The sequence below is a fragment of the Pecten maximus genome, chromosome 9 (assembly GCF_902652985.1).
Source record: "Pecten maximus chromosome 9, xPecMax1.1, whole genome shotgun sequence".
NCBI classification, from domain to species: Eukaryota; Metazoa; Mollusca; class Bivalvia; order Pectinida; family Pectinidae; genus Pecten; species Pecten maximus.
This window is the reverse complement of record NC_047023.1, coordinates 15,698,519-15,720,317: the sequence shown is the minus strand read 5'-3', so window position 1 is coordinate 15,720,317 and position 21,799 is coordinate 15,698,519. Positions and strand designations below refer to the sequence as shown.

The following is a 21,799-nucleotide window of genomic DNA, read 5'->3' as shown; positions in this document are numbered from 1 at the left end:
TTAATGATGTTATGGGAATGTTCATATTGTAGGATAATGAGGTATGTCTGCATGTATCTAGCATACTGCACCGAAAAAAGCTGAGAGGAATATGCGACCTATTTTTGTTTTACGTTCTAGGCTGGCGACACACTGGTTTATAGAAATTCTTTGATCTGATATGTAAATGTATAAAATCAATATATGATAGTTATTGTAGTGTATAATGTATACTGTTTTTCGCGGATTAAGAAATATGCAGATAATAGGATAATATTTGATTTTTGTAAACACGGAATTGTGTTTAAGACATAAAACAGAGTTAAAGCTTACTGACTGAACAAGATGTTCTTTATACATACTGTACCTATCTTTTGTCGTGCTAATTCCTCATACATTTCTCACATTAAAATTTACACAGAAATGTCCATTGATTTATTCACATACGCAAGGAATTTTAAGACGTAATATTTGATTTTCAGTAATACATAAAATCAGACTATGCAGTGTTTCTGTTGAGTTGTGCAAGATGGTAACATACACTACTGGTGTCGTTAGTGGCCATTGTAAATTGATTGATATGCTTCAATCGAAAATACATTATATGTTAACTTTCCTCTAGAACCTATTGATTTGCATTAAATGTGTTCCATCTTCTGTCTCGAAAAGCTATAATCTCAAAATGTTTGCGTGATATTAAGTTATTGTTTGAAATACTCTTAACTTTGTTTCATGGTTTCAAAAGGATTGGTATATTTTAAAGAAAATACATTGCGTGAGCTCCATAATCTGAACGCATAGGGTTACGATATATCCCCCAAAAAAAGATAATTATTATCGGGACGATAGTAATGGCTTACCGGGAAAAAATGTAAATATTTCCTAAATCACGATTATGAAAATAGAAACAAAACAATGTAATGTATTTTTAAATTCACTAATTCACATTGAGAGTCGTTCCCATGAAAACTGGACAAATATTTATCACGTGATTATTGTAGACCCTATAACCTTAACAAAACACTGACGTCATATGCATACTATTTTACTTTAAATATTATATTCATAGATAAAACACGGCATTGTATATTTTGAAGAGGTAGGCCGCTATGTATATGATATCGCATAGCCAGGGTTTTTGGAATGAAAACAATTTCATTGCAATGTTGAAAGACACTCTTACTATTAAAAAGCATTTGTGTAATGTGTATAATGACAGACATTCGCTCGGGTTACAATCTGCAGTAAAAATTAGATGCTCAAATGACGATTAAATCTGCTGTGATTTGTTCCTTAAGATAACGATACCTGTTGTTATTTCTCCTATTTCGAACGAATATACAGAAATAGAGAACCATTCACAGTTCGCTCTGTCTCGTTCTCTTTGTTTTGGTTAAGTTTACATTACTCTTAGACTAAATTAAGGCTAATCTGTCATCATGATCTCTTAGACTAAATTTAGACTAATCTATTATCAAGATCTTAATGGTTGATGATTGGTATCTGTTTTGTTTCGCAGTGTTCTGTTTCTTGTGGAATAGGAAGGGAGAGTCGGCCTGTGTTCTGTGTCAAGATTCCGAGGCAAGGGTCAAAGGTTAACGTGTCCTCTGTGGAATGTCGCGGTCCTAAACCTGCCAGTTTCCGATCATGTTCCCGCCCGGAGTGTTACCAGAGGTTCTCCAAAGCCCCCGCCATTACTCTTCATAATGATACATTCTTACAAATAAGTCGAACGAAGCGTATCCACCTCCGAGTGGGCGAGACTGCTACCCTGTTGGCAGGACAACCAGTGAAGGTCATATGTCCCGTGGAAAATTTTAATAAAAAGCTTTTATTCTGGACAAGAAATAACCGTTTGATTCCAATGTCTAGGACAGAACGTGTGTTTATATCTAGAAACGGAGCATTAAAGATAAAGCGGACAGATCCTACCTTGGATACGGGAGAATTCACATGCATAGCAGGAATGCAAAGTGCAACTATACGATTACAGTTTTCTTCTAAAAAGGAAGCAATGAATAAAGGGAGAAAGTTAATGAAATCGGTCATGAAAGAGACTACATCAGTGTCCGCTTCCCTGGACCAGCCTCAGAGTGATAAAATCCCAGGGCCTCGAGGACCGCACGCGGTGAGACGTGCTAAGATGGACGCCATGTTGGACAGTCTTGGTGGAGACTTTGTCTACACGACAGCAGACTGGGGCGCGTGCTCCCGCACATGCGGAAAGGGGCTGCAGACCCGTAAAGTGGCGTGTGTCAAGGCCACTAGTGTATATATCAAAGTTGTCAACAAGGAGGCTTGTAACGGCAGCCAAAGACCGGCTAGTGTCCGGCCCTGCGTCATCCAAAACCAGTGTCCAAAATGGGCCATTGGGGAATGGCAAGAGGTAACTTGATTTTTACGTCCATATAACATTAACTTTAGGTTTTGGTATTTAAAAATGTCGTTTGTATCAGTTTTATGATAATATGATATGCCAGTTCCTCTCAAATTGTTATACATATTGATTAACATTATAACATATTTACATACGTAAATATGTAATATAGTTTGCTGCATACCACCAGAGTATCGTATTGTTGAGTTGTATCCTTTGTTTGATTCTGGTTTATTTATATACATCGTGTATTTCATTTAAAACAATGCATATTAATCCCAATTCGAAACATCTTTCCATACCAAACAAATTACAAACCTATCATGGAGGAAAACACATTTAGGGAATCTTGTTGTAAGCATAAGTGCCTTCTGTGATAGAAACGGTTTGTCTGTTAGACGAAACCGACAAGTACCTGGATACCTTCAATGTATCATAGACTTTGTTACATCTGATATGTATGTGTACTTGGAGCTAAAGCGGTCGGATGTAACCGGAAGTCGATCTGTCAGTGTGCGTGTGTGTATTCTGTACAATGAACAGTTGTACTTGTTTTCAAATATAAGCTAAAGGGGAAAAAATGTCTTGATTTTAAACACCCGTTTCAGAGATACGTGTGGGCAAGCATATTGTAGCTGGCCATATGTCTGTAAAACAGATATTTACCTTAATTGACCTGTAATATTAATGTTTGCATTAACTTCGAAAGTTTGGTTCATTGAGTATTTTGAAATAGTTGCGGGGGTCCTATCCAACTAATCTCCTTGCCGTCACACATTTACATTTACATCTGTAGTTGATATTTACCTTGGCCGATCTCATACATATGACTTTCACTCAGGTCGAAACAGTGTATGGTATGATGCACTTTATGTACGTTATCACTATTCGGCATATATTTCTGTATCTATCAGTATAAAATGATTACGAAGCATTTTACATATATCTTATTTTTTATCATTCCTGATGTTTTAACGGTTGGGATGTTTTATGGCACAGCACTCTGAACTGTCTTTCAGTGCCTTGGCGATATAATAGTGTCAGTCATATTTTCATCTTGATGTCTTGTCCCTGATCATAGTCGGCAGATTACAGATTCCTATTTCCAACACCATTCAAGATTTGTCCCTCGTTTTACCCGTTCAATATTTCTCGGTTACTCCCTAGGGTGTGATAGCACGTGCTAGCAACAATACAGTGACGTAACGGAAACATTTCAACCACGTCACGGCAATAATGCAATGACGTCATAGCCACAATTCAACACGTAACGTCAACGTTGTATTGCATCATAATATTTTTTTTATTTTATTAATCCTACTTTTTAACATCTGGATACTGCGTAAATATAAGAGTATGATTGGAGAAAAATAATCCTCCCATACCCTACGTTGAGGACATGCCATAGAAATCCCTCACCCTTCATTTGATATTATTATTAAAAATCTATGTTAACTAAAAAAAATGCTTTTCTATATCTGAGTTAAAAACCTAGTACTGAATCTGTGAATATATTGTTTACATATAAAATTATTCTCATGTCAAGCCACAATTTTCGGCCCCTTGCATCACGAACGAATCCTAGAAAGACGAAACAGCTGTTCGGCGTTTTATGTCCATTACATTTATTACTATATTTTTTCGTATTTAAAGACGCAGTCCAATTGTGTATCTGTTTATAAAAACATTTGATGGTAAATGTATGGTTTACTGGGGGATTTTTATTATTATCTTTAATGATGGCACCGCTCAAGAATATACAAACGTCTGTCATATTCTTCATTCAAATACTGGCATACCAACAATACCGAATAGATTACCGGGTTGGTGCACCTTTCTTCTTTGACTTTGCTTTGTCCAAGAGTTCATGGTTTTGGTCAGAAATTAAGCGCTTCCAACATACTTTGAACGAGTGACCCTTATATGACTCCAAAATGTGTATATTTTCTTCAGTGTTCTGCAAAGCATTGCAAGAGAACTGGTCGAGCAACTCAATCCCGGGAACTCCACTGCCAGAGTGACAACAACACCGCCATTCCACTCCGCCGGTGTTCTCATCTACGGAAGCCAGTGGTGAAACAGGAGTGCGACAATCAAGCGTGTGTACCTATATGGAGTACGTCTGGCTGGACCAAGGTGAGTACCACGTGTCATAAATGTGAGTACAACGAGTAATAAAGATGAGTACCATGTGTCATAAAGGTGAGTACCACGTGTCATAAAGGTGAATACCACGTGTCATAAAGGTGAGTATCACGTGTCATAAAGATGAGTACCATGTGTCATAAAGGTGAGTACCACGTGTCATAAAGGTGAGTACCACGTGTCATAAAGGTGAGTATCACGTGTCATAAAAGTGAGTACCACGTGTCATAAATGTGAGTACCACGTGTCATAAAGGTGAATACCACGTGTCATAAAGGTAAGTACCACGTGTCATAAAGGTGAGAACCATGTGTCATAAAGGTGAGTATCACGTGTCACAAAGGTGATTACCACGGGTCATAAAAGTGAGTACCACGTCTCATAAAAGTGAGTACCATGTGCCATAAAGGTGAGTACCACGTGTTACAAAGGTAAGTACCACGTGCCATAAAGGTGAGTACCACGTGTCATAAAGGTGAGTACCACGTGTCATAAAGGTGAGCGCCACTTGTCATAAGGTAAGTACCACGTGTCATAAATGTGAGTACCATGTGTCATAAAGGCGAGTACCCCACGTTTGTTGGAGTTACATGTAATAAGGTGAGTACTACGTCACAGACGTGAATATCATGATAAAGATGAGTACTAGGTCTCCGAGGTGAGTACCGGGTAGCATAGGGGAGTAATTACTGCGACACAAAGGGAATGTTATCTGTTGACAATAAAAATCCTCTTGGTGAAAATATAATAGTCAAGCAAGAATTGTCGGCATGGAAAACAGGCATACTACCATTCTTTGAAACAATCATGTGGTAGAAGGTAAAATAGAACTGATACTTTAAGATTGATGATTTGTTTTGTAGCTTACGTTTGTTAGTTGCATTTTGTTAGTTACCTACAACTTTCTGACCCTCATATATTTTTTTTAAACATTTCAGTGCAATCCTCGTTGTGGCGAGAACAGACAGAAAGTGCGCATGCTTTCCTGTGTATGGAGGGATAGCGGTAAACCAGCCCAAACCAACTGTCATACAAAACCTAAACCTATTGTGTGGAAAAAATGTAAACCGAGGAAATGTCGTAAAGGTATGCAAGTTAAAGAATGTCTCACAGCTTTTCACCATCAATTTTCACCGTAGATGTCAAACAGCATATTTTAATGTTACCAAAGTTCAGTAACTCGTACGCCCGTGTAGGACTTGGTAAAAATATGAAGATAGTAATTGAAGGGAGTTAACTCGGAAAAGCAGCACGGCAAAAATCAAAGATAGGCCATAAAATCATTTTCATTTTTTATTTTATTTATTCATTTTTTTTTTTTGTCATTTTATCATTATTATTTTCATTTTGCAGGGAATTGCCGTGACGATTCCCGTTACTGCAGTGTGGTCGGCTTACTACAGATGTGTGAATACCAATCCTTCCGAAAGAAATGTTGTCGAACTTGTAACAATCTAAACCAATCCTAACGCTATTTAGAATGTCTTATATCTATTTATTTTGATTAATATGACGATAAAACTAGAATTCCATTTTTATTTTTATCTTAATTTTTAAACCGTGATATAAGAGTGTGAGATGGGAGGTGTGTGTGGTGGATCTGAAAACAATGGTTGGAGTGTGTAACGTAAAAGTGTATTTTTAGAAATGGCGTATATGATTGTTTGATATGTCGTAAAACATTATCAAATACTTATTTTTGATAGGTATAATGATAAACTGATACTGAAAATGCATTGCTTTCCGTTATGTACAAATGAAAGATTGATTACGATATGATACCAAATAAAGGAGGGCTCGATCTGTCTTAGGTCTGCACACTGAAGATGGTATCAATTTGTGAATGGCAGAACCGTGAAAATTACCCACAAAGCATACCTTATCATGAATGAGAAATGAACCCTGAAGAATGCCAACAACATATTGATTATTTAGATTTAGATTTGTGAAGGAGGGTAGAATCTTACAGCGGCTACACAACACCCTTACACTACATGAAAGAACTTAGTCTGAAGGCTAAAACACCAAATAAAAATCTTCCTTATGGACCTGATCATTCTACCAATTATAATACGTAATGATTTCATTATCAGATCGGAACAATACCCGAGATCTGCGCATCACTTTATTCACCGACAGGAAATATCTGAATCCGTCTCAGTACCATTCTTAGGTATGATACAGTCGTAATAAAAAAATGATTTTGTCTGAGGGGATACAATAAATTATAACAGTAACCCATTTGGGTAAATATTTAGACGTTCCTTTTATTTTATAATATTTTTCTTACTGAACAACAGACTCTGATGTAACTAATTCATCCCAAGTCAGGACGATTTTTTTCTTTATCGGTCGATTTGACAATCAATATTATCAAAACCTAATAAGGTTTTATTGTTATTTAAATAAACGTTGGTTTCTTTAAAATTCCAACAGCCAATCAGGACTACTAAAATGATAGAATTATGTCACGTGATGAACATAACGAATACGTCAGGTATATTGTCTGGATTATTGAGACATATGACTTTCATGTTAGAGAAATGTCCTAAGTCCACCTCTATGCTCGGGAAACCTCCTGCAATTTAATTATGGTATTTTCTGACAGCATTGCCCATGTCGTGTTCAGTTAAGATAATTTTCAATGTGTGTGACATTGATTAGATTGTTGTTTGTTTCTGAGAATGATAGAGAGTTTTATTTGTTTATTTTAGTATTCGTTAATCAATACGGTGTTATTTGTGTATGTATTCGATGCTAGTCAACACATTGTAAACTTACATTGAACGTCATCTTTATTAATGCTAAAACTTTCCTACCTTTATTTTTTGTGAGGATACCTAGAAACTTACTGATCTACTGATATGTTGAAAGAAACCTTTTATGATACAATCAAAATCACAACTTGTATGTCAATACTTTATAGCGGTCAGAGGTCACCTCTGAATTATGGATGGTGACCAGACATAACAAGCTATGTGTGTCCGACGGATACATCAATTGGTTTCAGTGACTAAAGACATCAAAGACGGAGTCACTTCTACATGGCGACATTTTACGAAATTCGTGAATGGTGATGAACGTCAAGACAAACTTATCTTTGATAAACATATATATTAAGCTATGTAGTAGTTAGTGTACCGTGACGTGTACTCGCGTAAAGAGCGATTCCGTTCCGGATATATATGTATAGTTAATGTGTTCATGTCCCCTACATTTGATTTCCTCACTAAGAAAACTCTCAATAAGTGAGTAAGCAGCGTCATTGGTACAGAATTTCAGCAGCTTGCCACGGATACTAACTTTAGGCATCCCGCGTAGGTGAGGAATATCTTTTTCTCGCCGATAATCTACCTCGTGCGTTAGGTTACAATGATGTGCTTCAAATGGTTAGTATTTCACGTAAAATCGATAAATTACTGCATACATGTACCTCGTGTCGGTATTTCAAAAGTACTGACCATATTTTACTAGTTGTTTGTTGTGCGAGTCGTCCTGTGAACGGGTCAAAGTCATTTCGAGGTGGGACCTTCTTGTAGTAGTTGGTGGCTACCTCCATGAATAACATAAGGCAAGCCCGTCACACACCATCCAGAGCATTGAATGATAAAGTGTCATCCCCAAGTGCACAATCAGGACATCATAGAGCCGTCAATGACCTCAGCCGCCTAAGTATAGATACACACTTCGGATACTGAAGTGCATGTTGGAGTATGGAGTGCATATAGACTTAGATATAAGGTGCTGCCGATGACTGCTTTGTAGGAGTGATGTGGTAGGGCGGAGACGTCAGTATAAAGGACAGTTATGTGTTCATTAGTATCAAACGTCAGTCCTGCAAGTGGAATTAGCGCGTGGTAGAACTTTAATATGGCAAAGCGTTGGTGCAAATACAGCACGCTTCGTGATCTGTAATATAATAATGTAGATTACCTGGTCTGAGATGTCACTCTTGTAAGAACATTCAGACAAAACATTTGTTTTTATTTTTATGTTTAAGATTTTTGTATACGTCTATAACAATGTGGTTATGTTTTGTCTGTAATTTTATATGAAATAACGTGTAATTGTGTTTATAAGTGCTTGATGTGATTAAACAATTCAAACATCACCAGTATCTTGTGTTTACTAAGGCCAGGTCTTTACGTGATATTGTAACAAATACTAAACCGTAGAATTACTGCTCTCTCGTTAAAAAAATGTCTTTGTTTTTTATGTGAGGTTTCTTTAACAAAGATCTTGTCAAGCCTGTTTCTTCTAAATAATGACCTCAAACTAAGAACCGAGGTAGAAAAAATATAGCTCACAAATCAGAGTATTTATTCATGCCACAAAAAGTTATGTTTTCCAATGACATAATGATGGCGAAAATATATATCTCGAAACTCTGCATTGTATGCTGCCAAAGGTCTGACTAAAATTTACTTCCAGTATATCTATATCATAGATTTCGATAAGGATTTCCTAGAACAGAAAACTCTCATGATAAGAGAATGAAAATGATACAAAAGCAAACAAGAAACACATTCAAATGCATAAAAACACTTAACATATATTCCCAGTAATTTGTTAAATCTTAAATCAGCAGAAAATATAGCAACTAATCAAATGAATTCGGAACAATGATCGAACTATTGAAATATTTCATGCTAGCTGTGTGACGAGTAGGAAAGACCTGGTAAGTTACTTTACTGGGGACTACTCCAGGGTAACTTTTTTTTTGTCTTTTGTCTTTAAATAACTGAATACATGTATACACATATGTGCGAAAGTGTTTGCTTCCACGTGATTTTTGTTCAATAACTCGAAATGCCGAGATAGATATTAACTCGCGTTGTAGCAATACAGTTTCATACATACGCATTAGTATATATGTATAAAATTGAACAGGTTTGACATAAAAACTAAATCACATCGCCCCAGTAAAATTATCTCTTATTGAAACATAGTTTCATATGCATTCATTAGCGGTTGTTATGGCTAATTAAGGAGTGTGTATGTCAGGTTTAACAAAGGTCGGTGTCAAAGGTCTGTCGTAATCATGAACGCGGCGAGAAGATGGCCTGACTATGATGAAATACAATAGAGAACTTGTCAAAACCACATTTACCTGTCAATCATATCCATTAGAATTACATCCTGTAGTATCTGTTCTATTTAAGGAACTTGTCAAACGGGACCGTTATCTCATCGAAGTTTTCTAGGCCCTTACGCATAAGGCGTTTCCTTTTAAAAATGTAGCGATACTTCGACTATATATGTAAAATGATTTATGGGATTTTCTGAGATTTTATTATACACGTGACAATGGAAAGCTAATTCGTTTCCACAACATACTAGATAACAGCTATACCATAACACTAAACATCTGAAGACGTCAACACGCGGGAAAATATTGCAACAATCTAGCATGCACATTGTTAATTAATAATACATTTACTATTAATAAAACATAAAATATACAGGTAAACCTTTATTTCAGTATACACCCAGCTCATCTAATGAGACGCTAGTTAATTTAGGTCAATTGCACGTATTTGTCTATGTAAATTGTACGTGTTAATTACATGTTGAGGCGTTGCCTACATGTATGCTGTCACGATGGTAATGCAATCCAACCCACGATGTAGCGAACGGTCAAGTATTGACGTCGACTCGGGTCACACGAGGGAGCTCCCGTAACAACACATGATCATGTAGAAGGCGCAGGGACCCCGGTTACAACATGCGATATCATGCATGGAGGCAAATGTCACAGAATTGAACCCCAGATACCAGACACAGTCATGTAATGGCGCAGAGGTCACATAAAAGAACCTCCAGTTAAAACACATGTAGGGGTCGCGAAGGTCACAAAAGGGAATCCCCGATACGTCTACATAAGGTAACCACGATCTGACATAGCGATGTGACGGTCACAGAATTGAGCTCCGACCAATCCTGTGGAGGCACTGACACGAAATGTCTCGTTTTTATTAATTATTCATGAACCAAATCCAGTCATCTCATTGGCTCCGTAGAAAATGGCTGCGGAAAATCTAGCCAATCAGAAACGTAGTTTTACATGTTCTATGGTTTGTTTGGCAAGATGACAGATAACAAGCATGCCGAGACATGGGTGCAGCTACATTGTATCTTGGTATACCGTTTACAACTGACGGGAAAATGCTTCATTGATGAGAAGCGTTTTGACTTTCCATCCAGTGGCCCCACGGGTCAAACAATTGAAGCGTAGCGAAGTCTCCAAGAGGCCGACGATGGTGGTAATAAAGTAGACATGGGTGATCGTTCGTTACTGTAGAAACTGGTAGTGTTATAACCCCCGTTTAATTCTTTATTTATTCTCATTTTATTATGTTTATAACATTCCGGTCAATTATGCCGGTATTTTAATTTTACTCAAGCTTTGAATAATTAAATTCCGTTGAGCAGATACAATAAATGCCCCACTGTGATTTGTTCACGGTCGACATGCTGCTGCACAATGACGTAGAAAACAAGCATGATTTATTTTCAATTTACTTTGTTAGAGCTACCGCATAAATTAACAGAGACTATGAAGGAAAATTCTCGTTCTGAAAGTTCGGCAATTAATTAGACATAGCTGTTGCTATGAATGTATGATAATACATGGATATGTTATGTATCAGGTGAAGTACAAATGTGACTATTTAAAGCTGGGATCGTATACGTATGCTTTGAAGCAGTATAAGAGTACAAACTACACGTGTGGCTATCGCTGTCGACAAGGTGTATCGGAATGTGTGAAGGCCATCGCGTGACATTGACGATCCATCTCTCTCATTGACGTGCTTGTCATTAGCGGTGTTTTTACTCACTTAATCGCTATTGTGTGATGAGAATATCTTAAATTATCGATGGCACACTGCAGACACAATTTACTTCAGAAACACTGATGTTATAACGACAATTCTCGTGAATTGAAGGCGGCGGTTATCATCTCCAAATATATCAAAGCCATCAACAAATCAAAACTTCAACGAGTGGTTGGAATTCTTACCAAGAAAAGAAATACATTCAAAGGTGAGTTGATTTATTGGTGTTAAATATGTAGGTTATATCGCTTATTTACTTGAATGTTTATCAATTATATTCTAGTCTCTTTTTTGTGCCTTGTTTCATTATTACGCGTCAAGAGTTGCAATATTATGAAATTCAAAATTAATGTATGTTAAAACTTACAAAATGTATTTTAACAATTCTAAATTATGTTCGGAATGTTGTGTAAGATTTTCGGAAGGTTTTGAGATCAATGTTTGATACCACATTTTGTTGAGTGACGTAGCAGAGAAGATTTGTATGTACGGTCGTGTAACACTTTAGGCGAATTCCGTTTTTCGACATCAGTACTGTCATAAACGGGGAACTTTTTATAGGGACAACAATAAAAAATCTACACTACTCTGTAGTCAATGAAAACATATCTGTAACGTCATATTACAAGTACCAAACAAGGAAAGTACATTAAATACCCATCGCAGGATTTGCTTATGAATTACTACGAATCAAATGTCTTTGAATACTTATACATGGAAAGATATTTATAGATGTTTTATATTAACACAGAAATTTGATATATATCAGTAACTTTCTATATACCAGCACAGAAAAAAATGAGGCGTAAATCTAAAATCAAAATCGACATAATAAAAGAAGATGAACGACATATATCAATAGAGACTCTGGGGAAATAGAAGGAGGAGACCAGACGTTCCTGGGGAGTAAGAGTCTGTTGATTATGATACGTTATCTATAATGTAAAATGCTCTAAAAATTGAAAATCAGACTTGTGACTATGGAACTATCAGAAACAAATGTACCACCGAACACCAAACATGTATGACTTATATCACAGACGAAATTAGTATACATCCTAAGGAGACCGCGATATCAACCATAAAACATTCCCGTGATATTCATCAGCGTCTCCCAAAACCTTCCGTTGTTATTAGTGTATCGATAATAAATAACCTCATACCCAGGAAGTCATCTGAATAAATAAATAAATAAATAAATAGATAAATAAATAAAAATGAATGAATGAATGAACGAACGAATGAATGAATGAATGAATGAATGAATGAATGAATGAATGAATGAATGAATGAATGAATGAATGAATGAAAATTAATTAATTAAATGAATAATATATAGTTGTGACGTTATATATAATTGCATTGTTTCTGCATTGTGTGACTGTTCGTTTATAACACGTTTACTATATGAATGGGCTGCCGTTCATGACAGGAATAAGTTCCAAACTGTTAATTCATTGGAGACATATTGTTCAAATCGTTATAAGAGTGTGATATTTTGAAGCATGCTGAAATGAAACGTGGTCAAAATACCACCATGGTGAAGTGAATCGCTGTTTACTTCACCATTAGTAATCTTAAAGGACAATCCGTCGTTGAAATGATTTTATACATTAACAATAAAAGTAAACGGGAATCTTGTATTTTTCTCGACTAGTAGAAGTTATAAACTTAACCGAAATATAACACTAAAAGTTCAAAGGTGACACACACTTCTTAAAGATTAAAGTTTTTGAAACTGCAACTTCGACTCGAAGTACGAAATTAATCACCGCAAACGACTATCAATATGAGCATGCGCAGACAAGTTCATGAACCCAAAAAAATGGCTCCTCGTGATATCATTTAGCTAATAGCCTACTGAAAACGGGATCATCCCGAACGTCATAATAGGTCCTTCAAATATCAGCAACCAGATGGAAAGATGGAGGCGAGCGAAGGAGGCCGCGTCAGTCGAATAGAACTAGCATTGCCTCTACCATTATGGTAAAGTGAAGCCCCCTGTCCCTCCATAAATAACCTGCGGTTCATGCACTGCATGATGTTGATGTTGATGTTGCAGGTTTAAAGTCTCGATTTAGGTTACAACCTCTACTCGCGACTCTAGGTTAGAACATTAGTCCGGGTCGACTGTTAGATGTTGTCAGTTGGTGCTCCCCTCCTCCTTTCTCAAAGCGGGCTTGGGACCGGCTACGGCGGAGTTTTCATGCACTGCTGATGTACCCTGTCTTTTTAATGCTACAGGTTGGTAGCATTGTGATTGGTCGCTGTACCAGCCATTGCGGGGTTCGCACATGGATACAAATAGTCGGTTTGATTTGATTGGCTCGCTAGCATTATTTATACGCAGTGATTGGTTACCTGCTGTCTGTGATGTCACCATCCGCGCTGTTGTATAGTTATGGTCAAAAATCGATAAAATCAGAGAGACGTATGAAAGAAAACTCCATAGTTACACCTGACCAGCATGTTACAGTTAACAGTCGTCTACTGGTGGATGCACTTAACACTAAACTTTATCTCTCATAAATAAATTGTCAGCATAACTACGCGTGCCTCTACATGCTCAGATATCTCACTTTTACCATAACTGCTTACAAGATAATGCTGTTGGTAGCCCTCGTCGTTTTTAGGGAAGTTAATAATTGTCATTTATATCATGTTTCCTATCCTTGCTTGTAACCTCTTTTGTGTTACTAGGCACGTGCACGGGTATACAGATCGTAATTAGTAAATTGGTGTTTCAGACCCTTCACGCTTCGTGTTGATAGTACTAGTCTACCTTTTAGTAATGTATCTGTTTCGTGGTTTTCCAGAATACCTTTATCAGCTTAATGTCCAACTCGGACACCAGAGTGAGAACAGATGTCTCGCGCCGGAAGGGGACATACAGTATATACAAGATTTACAGTTAAATATAATCTATAAAAACATAATCTCGGAAACGATCACGTGTCCACGGGGTGAGATCAGTGAGGCGTGACGTTGTCTACTGTTTCCTCTGACCGCCTCCCCTAGGAACTCCGGACACAGATGGCCTCAACTATGTAGACTGGACATCATGGTGAAATCGGATGTCCCGAATGATGCCTATCCAATGGTGAGTATAGCCTGACTGTTTTCTGTCAAAGTGCTTTTACAGTTTTAAGCAGAAAAAGTACGGTATTTCTTTTTCTCTATAAAGATATATCGCAGAGAGTTTCCAGCTTTTTCAACAGCAGACGACAGTATATATAACCCCTGGGACTTGGCATGGATTCCCAATCCAAGGTCCATACATACATTGTATACTTGATATATGTTATAATACTTATATATGGACCGTGTGATGGGAGTTTGTGAAAGTCCCTGTGTGTATAATTGGCAACTGCACAAATCGTATGTTAATTTACTTCATTAGTCTCTTACATCAAACATTAAAATCACGGGTTCCTTTCAAGTATAATTTTGAACTGTCATATCTAATTAATTGAAAGTCAACCCTTTGTTTTATGATATGGAAACATGGTCTGCCTTATGTAACCGATAGATACTGAGATAGTAAAATACAAAATGCCTGTTACGTAACCGATGTCTTGCGATTTATTCATGTAACTTTATGCAAATTCAGTATTGCCTAATTTTATACAGTTTGATAACGCATAGGTAAGTCTTTTTCTCGCAACTGATATATAATTATATATATCATTCAGGTTATTTTTATGTTATTTGAATTCAACCTGACGGCCATGAATACTTAATTTTAATTAATTAATTGTTTCTCTCTCTCGCTCTCTCTTTTTAATCCAGATCAATAAATAAAATAGCTGTACCGTTGGTGGTAACCTAGCTAGCATAGTTGTCATAGTTGTACCGTTGGTTGTACCTAGGTAACACAGTTGTCATGGTTATGCCATTGGTTGTAACCTACATGTAGGTAGCACAGTTGTCATAGTTGTACCGTTGGTTCTGCCTAGGTAACACAGTTGTCATAGTTATAAAAATGTACACACTCATCGACATATATTCTAATGGAAATCGTAAACCTCAATTTACCATATTTGGGAATTCGTTATAAACCTATCTAGATCAATTTACCATATTTGGGAATACGTAATAGACCTACATTTTTTATCAATTTACAAACGTTTATGTGATCCTGTTTGCGTCATAACAGGTATGACGAACAGAATGAAATATTGGTAAACATTTAAAATCGCCAGTAAATAATATTTCCACAACAATGAAATTGAGATCCCAGCAGAAATTATAAGGGAAGCTCTGTATTTCCCCCAACAATGTACATGATCAGGTAGGTCTGTGTATCTGGATTCACCATTGTGCTATTTTACGTTTCGGCGTTCTAATTTTATATAACACGTGGGTTTTCCTACTAATTTCACTTGTCCAAACTGATAACAGGAAATAAATTTTGATGCTGTCAGTGGTTTTGAAGGGAAATAACCCTTTAACATCATAAAAAGGAAAACACTAAATGTTCTTGTCTTGGTTAGTAATGTTCAGAAACCCTCGGATGTTTTTAATTATAATTTACGTAAGATACATTGCCATGTCCAGTGCTAAGATCTCCAGGTACACGTGTAACTGGAATGCGCTGTGATAAAGTACTTTAATTAGATTGTTGGACATTAAATAAATCATGTTTATCATCACCAACAGTATCGGGTTTATCTTCCAGTTACACAATGTTCACTGGAAGCTTATAGCCGATGATAAATAGTAGTGATCTATGTGTCAGTATGCCCGAGGAAACTCGTGTTTGGTCAAGCATGCGATGTTTATTCAATACATTCTTTGTTTTGGAACGCCGTCTAACATTTTAACTACTGATGTTTATGGAATTGACAGCCGAATCGTTTGTCGGTGGTCCAGACTTCGCATATTTTTAACCATATTCCTGTGAAGTGTTAGGAAACTTTTGGTCATTGTACGCCCGGTACATGTCCTTTCCCATCACCAATGTCGATTTTACATGTACAATCACAGGGACTTAGTGCAACATCAGTAGCATAGTCTCTGGATTGGAAGTTTGTACATTATAGACACTTGTATCTGGCAATTAACACGTAAAGTCAGATTTATTCTAGATATGAACTATACACAGAGAGGTTTTCAGCTTCCGTTCGAGATCCTCGGGAAACCGTTCGAACACCCTCGCAAAAACTAGAAAATTCGATTTGATTTGATTTTTTCACACAATTTTGTCGCATTTTAGGGTTGGAAGTAACACTTCATTCTCAGCTAACTTTCTCAACGTCCCAAACACATGCCAACTATGTTTTGTAGGTTAAAGACATTATGTATCCTCGTATATTTCTGAAGAAGAGATCGTCTGTTCTGTGAGACGGAAGCGCCTTTATTTTGAAATTTGTTTGCAAGGAGCTGTCCGATTGGTTCGGTGAAATAGGTAATTAAGGACATATCGAGGATAATTTTAACTAGGATGTTAATTGTCAGATACATGAGGCTATGCTTGTGCCAAGGTCCTGTTTACAGAACATTCTCGTACAAATCTTACTTACAGTATGTATATGGTGGCGTTGTGTTAATGTGTAACTTGCAGAGCTAGTGCGCTTGATTTGGTAATTGATATAATACAAGAGAGAGCCTGTGTAGAGAAAATCTTGTTTTGATATAAACACAATTTTTTTCTTCTATAGGACATATGGGGCAAAAGTAGCACACCAAATATGACGTCACAAACACAACTTCCGGTCAACGGATTGAAACGAGGTTTCCGGAAGCCACAGAATAAGTTCCGATGGTACATCATCATCGGGATCAGCGTTCTGATTACTTTGTTAGTGGTGTTGGTCATCGCTTTGGCCGTTCATTTCACGAGTACCACGGCTACTCCAGGTAGATATACATGTATATATCTTGTACATGTATATTAGTCTGTTGTTTATTTCAAAATCATACTTGGAAATCTCTTTGGATAGAAATAAAAACAAATTATATGTACATGTGATGTAACTTCAAATCTTACAGACTCGTCCAAAAGCAGCATAAAACCACTTGGTCCGTCATTATTTCAGAAACGAACAACGTTAACTCTGGTCCAACCGTTTTTACCGCGATGCGCGAAAACGGCCCAGAATGAGATTATATCAGTATACCCTATACGAGATGGACACGGTCCATAATAAGTATTATATTACATGTATACGGACCGTGGTTTGGGGTTTGTACCAAGTCCCTGTGATATTTCCTACTATGTACTGGTTTATGTTTCATGTTGTATTTTGTAGAAACATTCACTGGTACACAGATAGCAGACGGAACAGGTAGGTCATTTACCGATATACTGATGTGATCACAGGTGCTTGCATAGAAAGTATCACTTTTGATTTTTTTTTTTTTTTTGATATGACAGCGGTATGTGTAATGTGTAAGAGGGAAGGTTGGCAACTACGCCACGAGCGAAACGGCACCCCATCTCACTTCAATCGACTAAAAAAACACATTTATTCAAACTGACACGGCGCACACTATATGCGACCGTCATCAGAAAACATTCATCTTTAACCTACCGTGCCACTCAATACGAATTGTTACATCCAAAACACAATAATCCGTGAAAACATCGCCGAATTCCTCGCTCAGAACGCCATTTCTCAAACGGCTCCCTGAGCCTGTCCAGATTCTTCATTTACATACGGGGTTCAAAGGTCATGCGATTATATAAGCGACCGTCACCAGGTGAACTTTTTGGGGTCATCTCGGCATATTTTATTTTACAGGTGCATGCACAGGACGTCGTTTGCGATATCACGGACTAATAAGATAGCATGTTTTAATGCCATGCAGTGATGAGATCGTCCTTTCCTTTTCTTCAACTGCATCATTTCGGTAGTTGTTGAACTTCGTTTTCAATCAAAAAGATTGCATATAACGGTGCTCAATAACTTGTTCAAGACAGGGCCGGGACATTATACGTATACCATGAACAAGCAATATCAGTTGCAATTTTTCGAAGTTAAAATTTTGATGGGGTAATAGCTGATAGTTGTTTGATATTTTGATTTATTATTGTACTTGCCATCTATTTAGGGCTATGCCAATCTTCAATTTTTAAAAAATGGACCCCTACATGACTAGTTAAAAATGTATATACCACACACAATACCGATAAGAATAAGAGGTTGTTCTGGGTATTCTGGCGTTAGCCCTAAAATACTATAAAAGTCTGGCGTTGACACAAAATAACCACTACTTCCCCCTCAAGTATTCCCTTTTCTTTCTCATTTTAATTCAGTTTCATAATTCTGTAAGTACTTCAGCCAGCTTGATTATTATTAGAGTAGCGTTTGCTGCTTACACACTCAATTAATCAGGTAATTCATCAATAAGTTAAATTTTATATATGCGAGCGATGTAAAGTGGAATAAATGGATAATGAGTATTACAAAGAATACATTTTACAATGCGTTAAACTCTTTGACATTGTCACTGGCGGATTTAAAGCCCCCTCCCCCCTAAAGTTGTCAAAGTAAGGGTATCTTAAAAAACGAATTCCCGTATCAATCAGCGAAATAAAAATATAAAATCATTAAAAAACATCTCTCATATACTTGTTTTTATAAAACACACCAGGTATGAATCTATCGTGAAATACACTAGAATGCAGGATTTTGCATTTACCTATTTTTTTTCAGGGGGAGCACCCGCGGAAAGCCCCCCCCCCCCCCCCCCCCCCCCCCCCCCCTTTAATTTCGCACGCCCCCTATTTTAAAATCCTGTGTCCGCCCCTGATTGTAGACATTAAGGGGCAAACTGATATCGAGTGTATTAAAACCGAAATCAAGTAAGAAAGTAATACTGTTTCGAAAATTTGAATAAAAAGGGGTTTAAAACAAAATGACCGAAGGAACTCAATATTTCGATAATCATACAGTGATAGATGTACTCATAAAATTTTGATTGAACTCGAAGAACTTCTAGCAAACATTAAATCTAACATTGTGGGAAATGTAAATAAATTGATGATGCATCATAGATCACAACGTACAAATCGTTTGGTATGATTTTCGTATTTGACGACGACACGATATTTGTAAAATGTGCAGAAATAAATGAACTGGTCTGAAGTAAGTAATGTTGGTACACATGTATACGTTCCAGTAACCTGATGACCGTCTTATTCGTGATTCACTTTTCTTTTTGTTCGTCCAGATTTCAGTAAACTGACAAAAGTTAATCAATAAATAAGCATTTTGTTCTACCTTTGTGACAATTATTTCATTATTTAGAAAACGATACGATAGTGACGTTCTGTGTGAATCAATTTATGCCCCCTCCCCCCTTTCCACTTATCGAAAATCTTATTCTCGAAAGATTGCAAAATTTGCTATAATCATTTAATCATTTCATTTTTCCGAAATTTTGTTCCGAAATTTTGGCCCCCAGACCCCTCGCCAAAAAAAATTCGGCTCCCGCCTATGGTGCACGCATTACCACATTACCACTAAATTACTGGACTCCCCCCCCCCCCCCCCCCCCCCCCCCCCCCCCCCCCTTTCCAATTCCTGGTTCCGCGCCTGCTGTATACTGTCATATACGGTGCATGGTAATCTAACGTTGATTATAAATCATCGTTCATCGACGAAACTCTTCAATTAGTCGTAAATTAGACGAAACTCTTCAGCGAGCCGAAACATTTTCCGGACAAAATGCATGCGGAGATGACCCCCAAAATTACACCTGACGACTGACGATCATATAATCGCATGACCTTTGAACCCCGTATGTAAATGAAGAATCTGGACAGGCTCAGGGAGCCGTTTGAGAAATGGCGTTCTGAGCGAGGAATTCGGCGATGTTTTCACGGATTATTGTGTTTTGGATGTAACAATTCGTATTGAGTGGCACGGTAGGTTAAAGATGAATGTTTTCTGATGACGGTCGCATATAGTGTGCGCCGTGTCAGTTTGAATAAATGTGTTTTTTAGTCGATTGAAGTGAGATGGGGTGCCGTTTCGCTCGTGGCGTAGTTGCCAACCTTCCCTCTTACACATTACACATACCGCTGTCATATCAAAAAAAAAAAAAAATCAAAAGTGATACTTTCTATGCAAGCACCTGTGGATGTGATAGGTTATATACGGTAAAGGTGATGTAATCATTTAACGATATAATAATGTAGGAGGTTATATACGGTAAAGGTGATGTAATCGTTTAACGATATAATAATGTAGGTGGTTATATACGGTAAAGGTGATGTAATCATTTAACGTTTTACTAATGTGATAGGTTATATACGGTAAAGGTGATGTAATCGTTTACCGATATACTAATGTGATAGGTTATATACGCCAAGGTGATGTAATCATTTACCGATATAATAATGTAGGTGGTTATATACGGTAAAGGTGATGTAATCGTTTAACGTTTTACTAATGTGATAGGTTATATACGGTAAAGGTGATGTAATCGTTTACCGATATACTAATGTGATAGGTTATATACGGTAAAGGTGATGTAATCATTTACCGATATAATAATGTGATAGGTTATATACGGTAAAGGTGATGTAATCGTTTAACGTTATACTAATGTGGGAGGTTATATACGGTAAAGGTGATGTAATCATTACCGATATAATAATGTGATAGGTTATATACGGTAAAGGTGATGTAATCATTACCGATATAATAATGTGATAGGTTATATACGGTAAAGATGATGTAATCGTTTAACGTTATACTAATGTGGGAGGTTATATACGGTAAAGGTGATGTAATCATTTACCGATATGATAATGTAGGAGGTTATATACGGTAAAGGTGATGTAATCATTACCGATATAATAATGTAGGAGGTTATATACGGTAAAGGTGATGTAATCATTACCGATATACTAATGTGATAGGTTATATACGGTAAAGGTGATGTAATCGTTTAACGTTATACTAATGTGGGAGGTTATATACGGTAAAGGTGATGTAATCATTTACCGATATGATAATGTAGGAGGTTATATACGGTAAAGGTGATGTAATCATTACCGATATAATAATGTAGGAGGTTATATAAGGTTAAGTTGGTGTAATAATTGACTGATATGGTAATGTAGGATGTTATACCTATATACTAATGTGATGGGTTATATACGGCAGAGGTGATGTAATCATTTACCGATATACTAATGTGGGAGGTTATATACGGTAAAGGTGATGTAATCATTTACCGATATACTAATGTGATAGGTTATATACGCCAAGGTGATGTAATCATTTACCGATATGATAATGTAGGAGGTTATATACGGTAAAGGTGATGTAATCATTACCGATATAATAATGTAGGAGGTTATATAAGGTTAAGTTGGTGTAATAATTGACTGATATGGTAATGTAGGATGTTATACCTATATACTAATGTGATAGGTTATATACGGCAGAGGTGATGTAATCATTTACCGATATACTAATGTGGGAGGTTATATACGCCAAGGTGATGT

The 21,799-nt window shown here is 36.9% G+C and overlaps 2 protein-coding genes across 4 annotated transcripts in view; both read left to right on the top strand.

Annotated features, from left to right (window-relative positions):
• Positions 1-8,612, top strand: part of LOC117334541 (ADAMTS-like protein 1) — a 44,630-nt gene extending 36,018 nt beyond the window's left edge. For both annotated transcript variants that reach the window (XM_033894220.1, XM_033894221.1), the window contains exons 7-10: positions 1,499-2,365; positions 4,310-4,492; positions 5,440-5,587; positions 5,855-8,612. In XM_033894220.1, the coding sequence (XP_033750111.1) occupies positions 1,499-2,365; positions 4,310-4,492; positions 5,440-5,587; positions 5,855-5,970 (1,314 nt within the window). In that variant the 3' untranslated portion in view covers positions 5,971-8,612. The remainder of the gene's footprint in view (positions 1-1,498; positions 2,366-4,309; positions 4,493-5,439; positions 5,588-5,854) is intronic.
• Positions 8,613-11,353: 2,741 nt separating this feature from the next.
• Positions 11,354-21,799, top strand: part of LOC117334548 — a 17,223-nt gene continuing 6,777 nt past the window's right edge. For both annotated transcript variants that reach the window (XM_033894231.1, XM_033894228.1), the window contains exons 1-4: positions 11,354-11,545; positions 14,154-14,437; positions 16,998-17,196; positions 17,589-17,624. In XM_033894231.1, the coding sequence (XP_033750122.1) occupies positions 14,399-14,437; positions 16,998-17,196; positions 17,589-17,624 (274 nt within the window). In that variant the 5' untranslated portion in view covers positions 11,354-11,545; positions 14,154-14,398. The remainder of the gene's footprint in view (positions 11,546-14,153; positions 14,438-16,997; positions 17,197-17,588; positions 17,625-21,799) is intronic.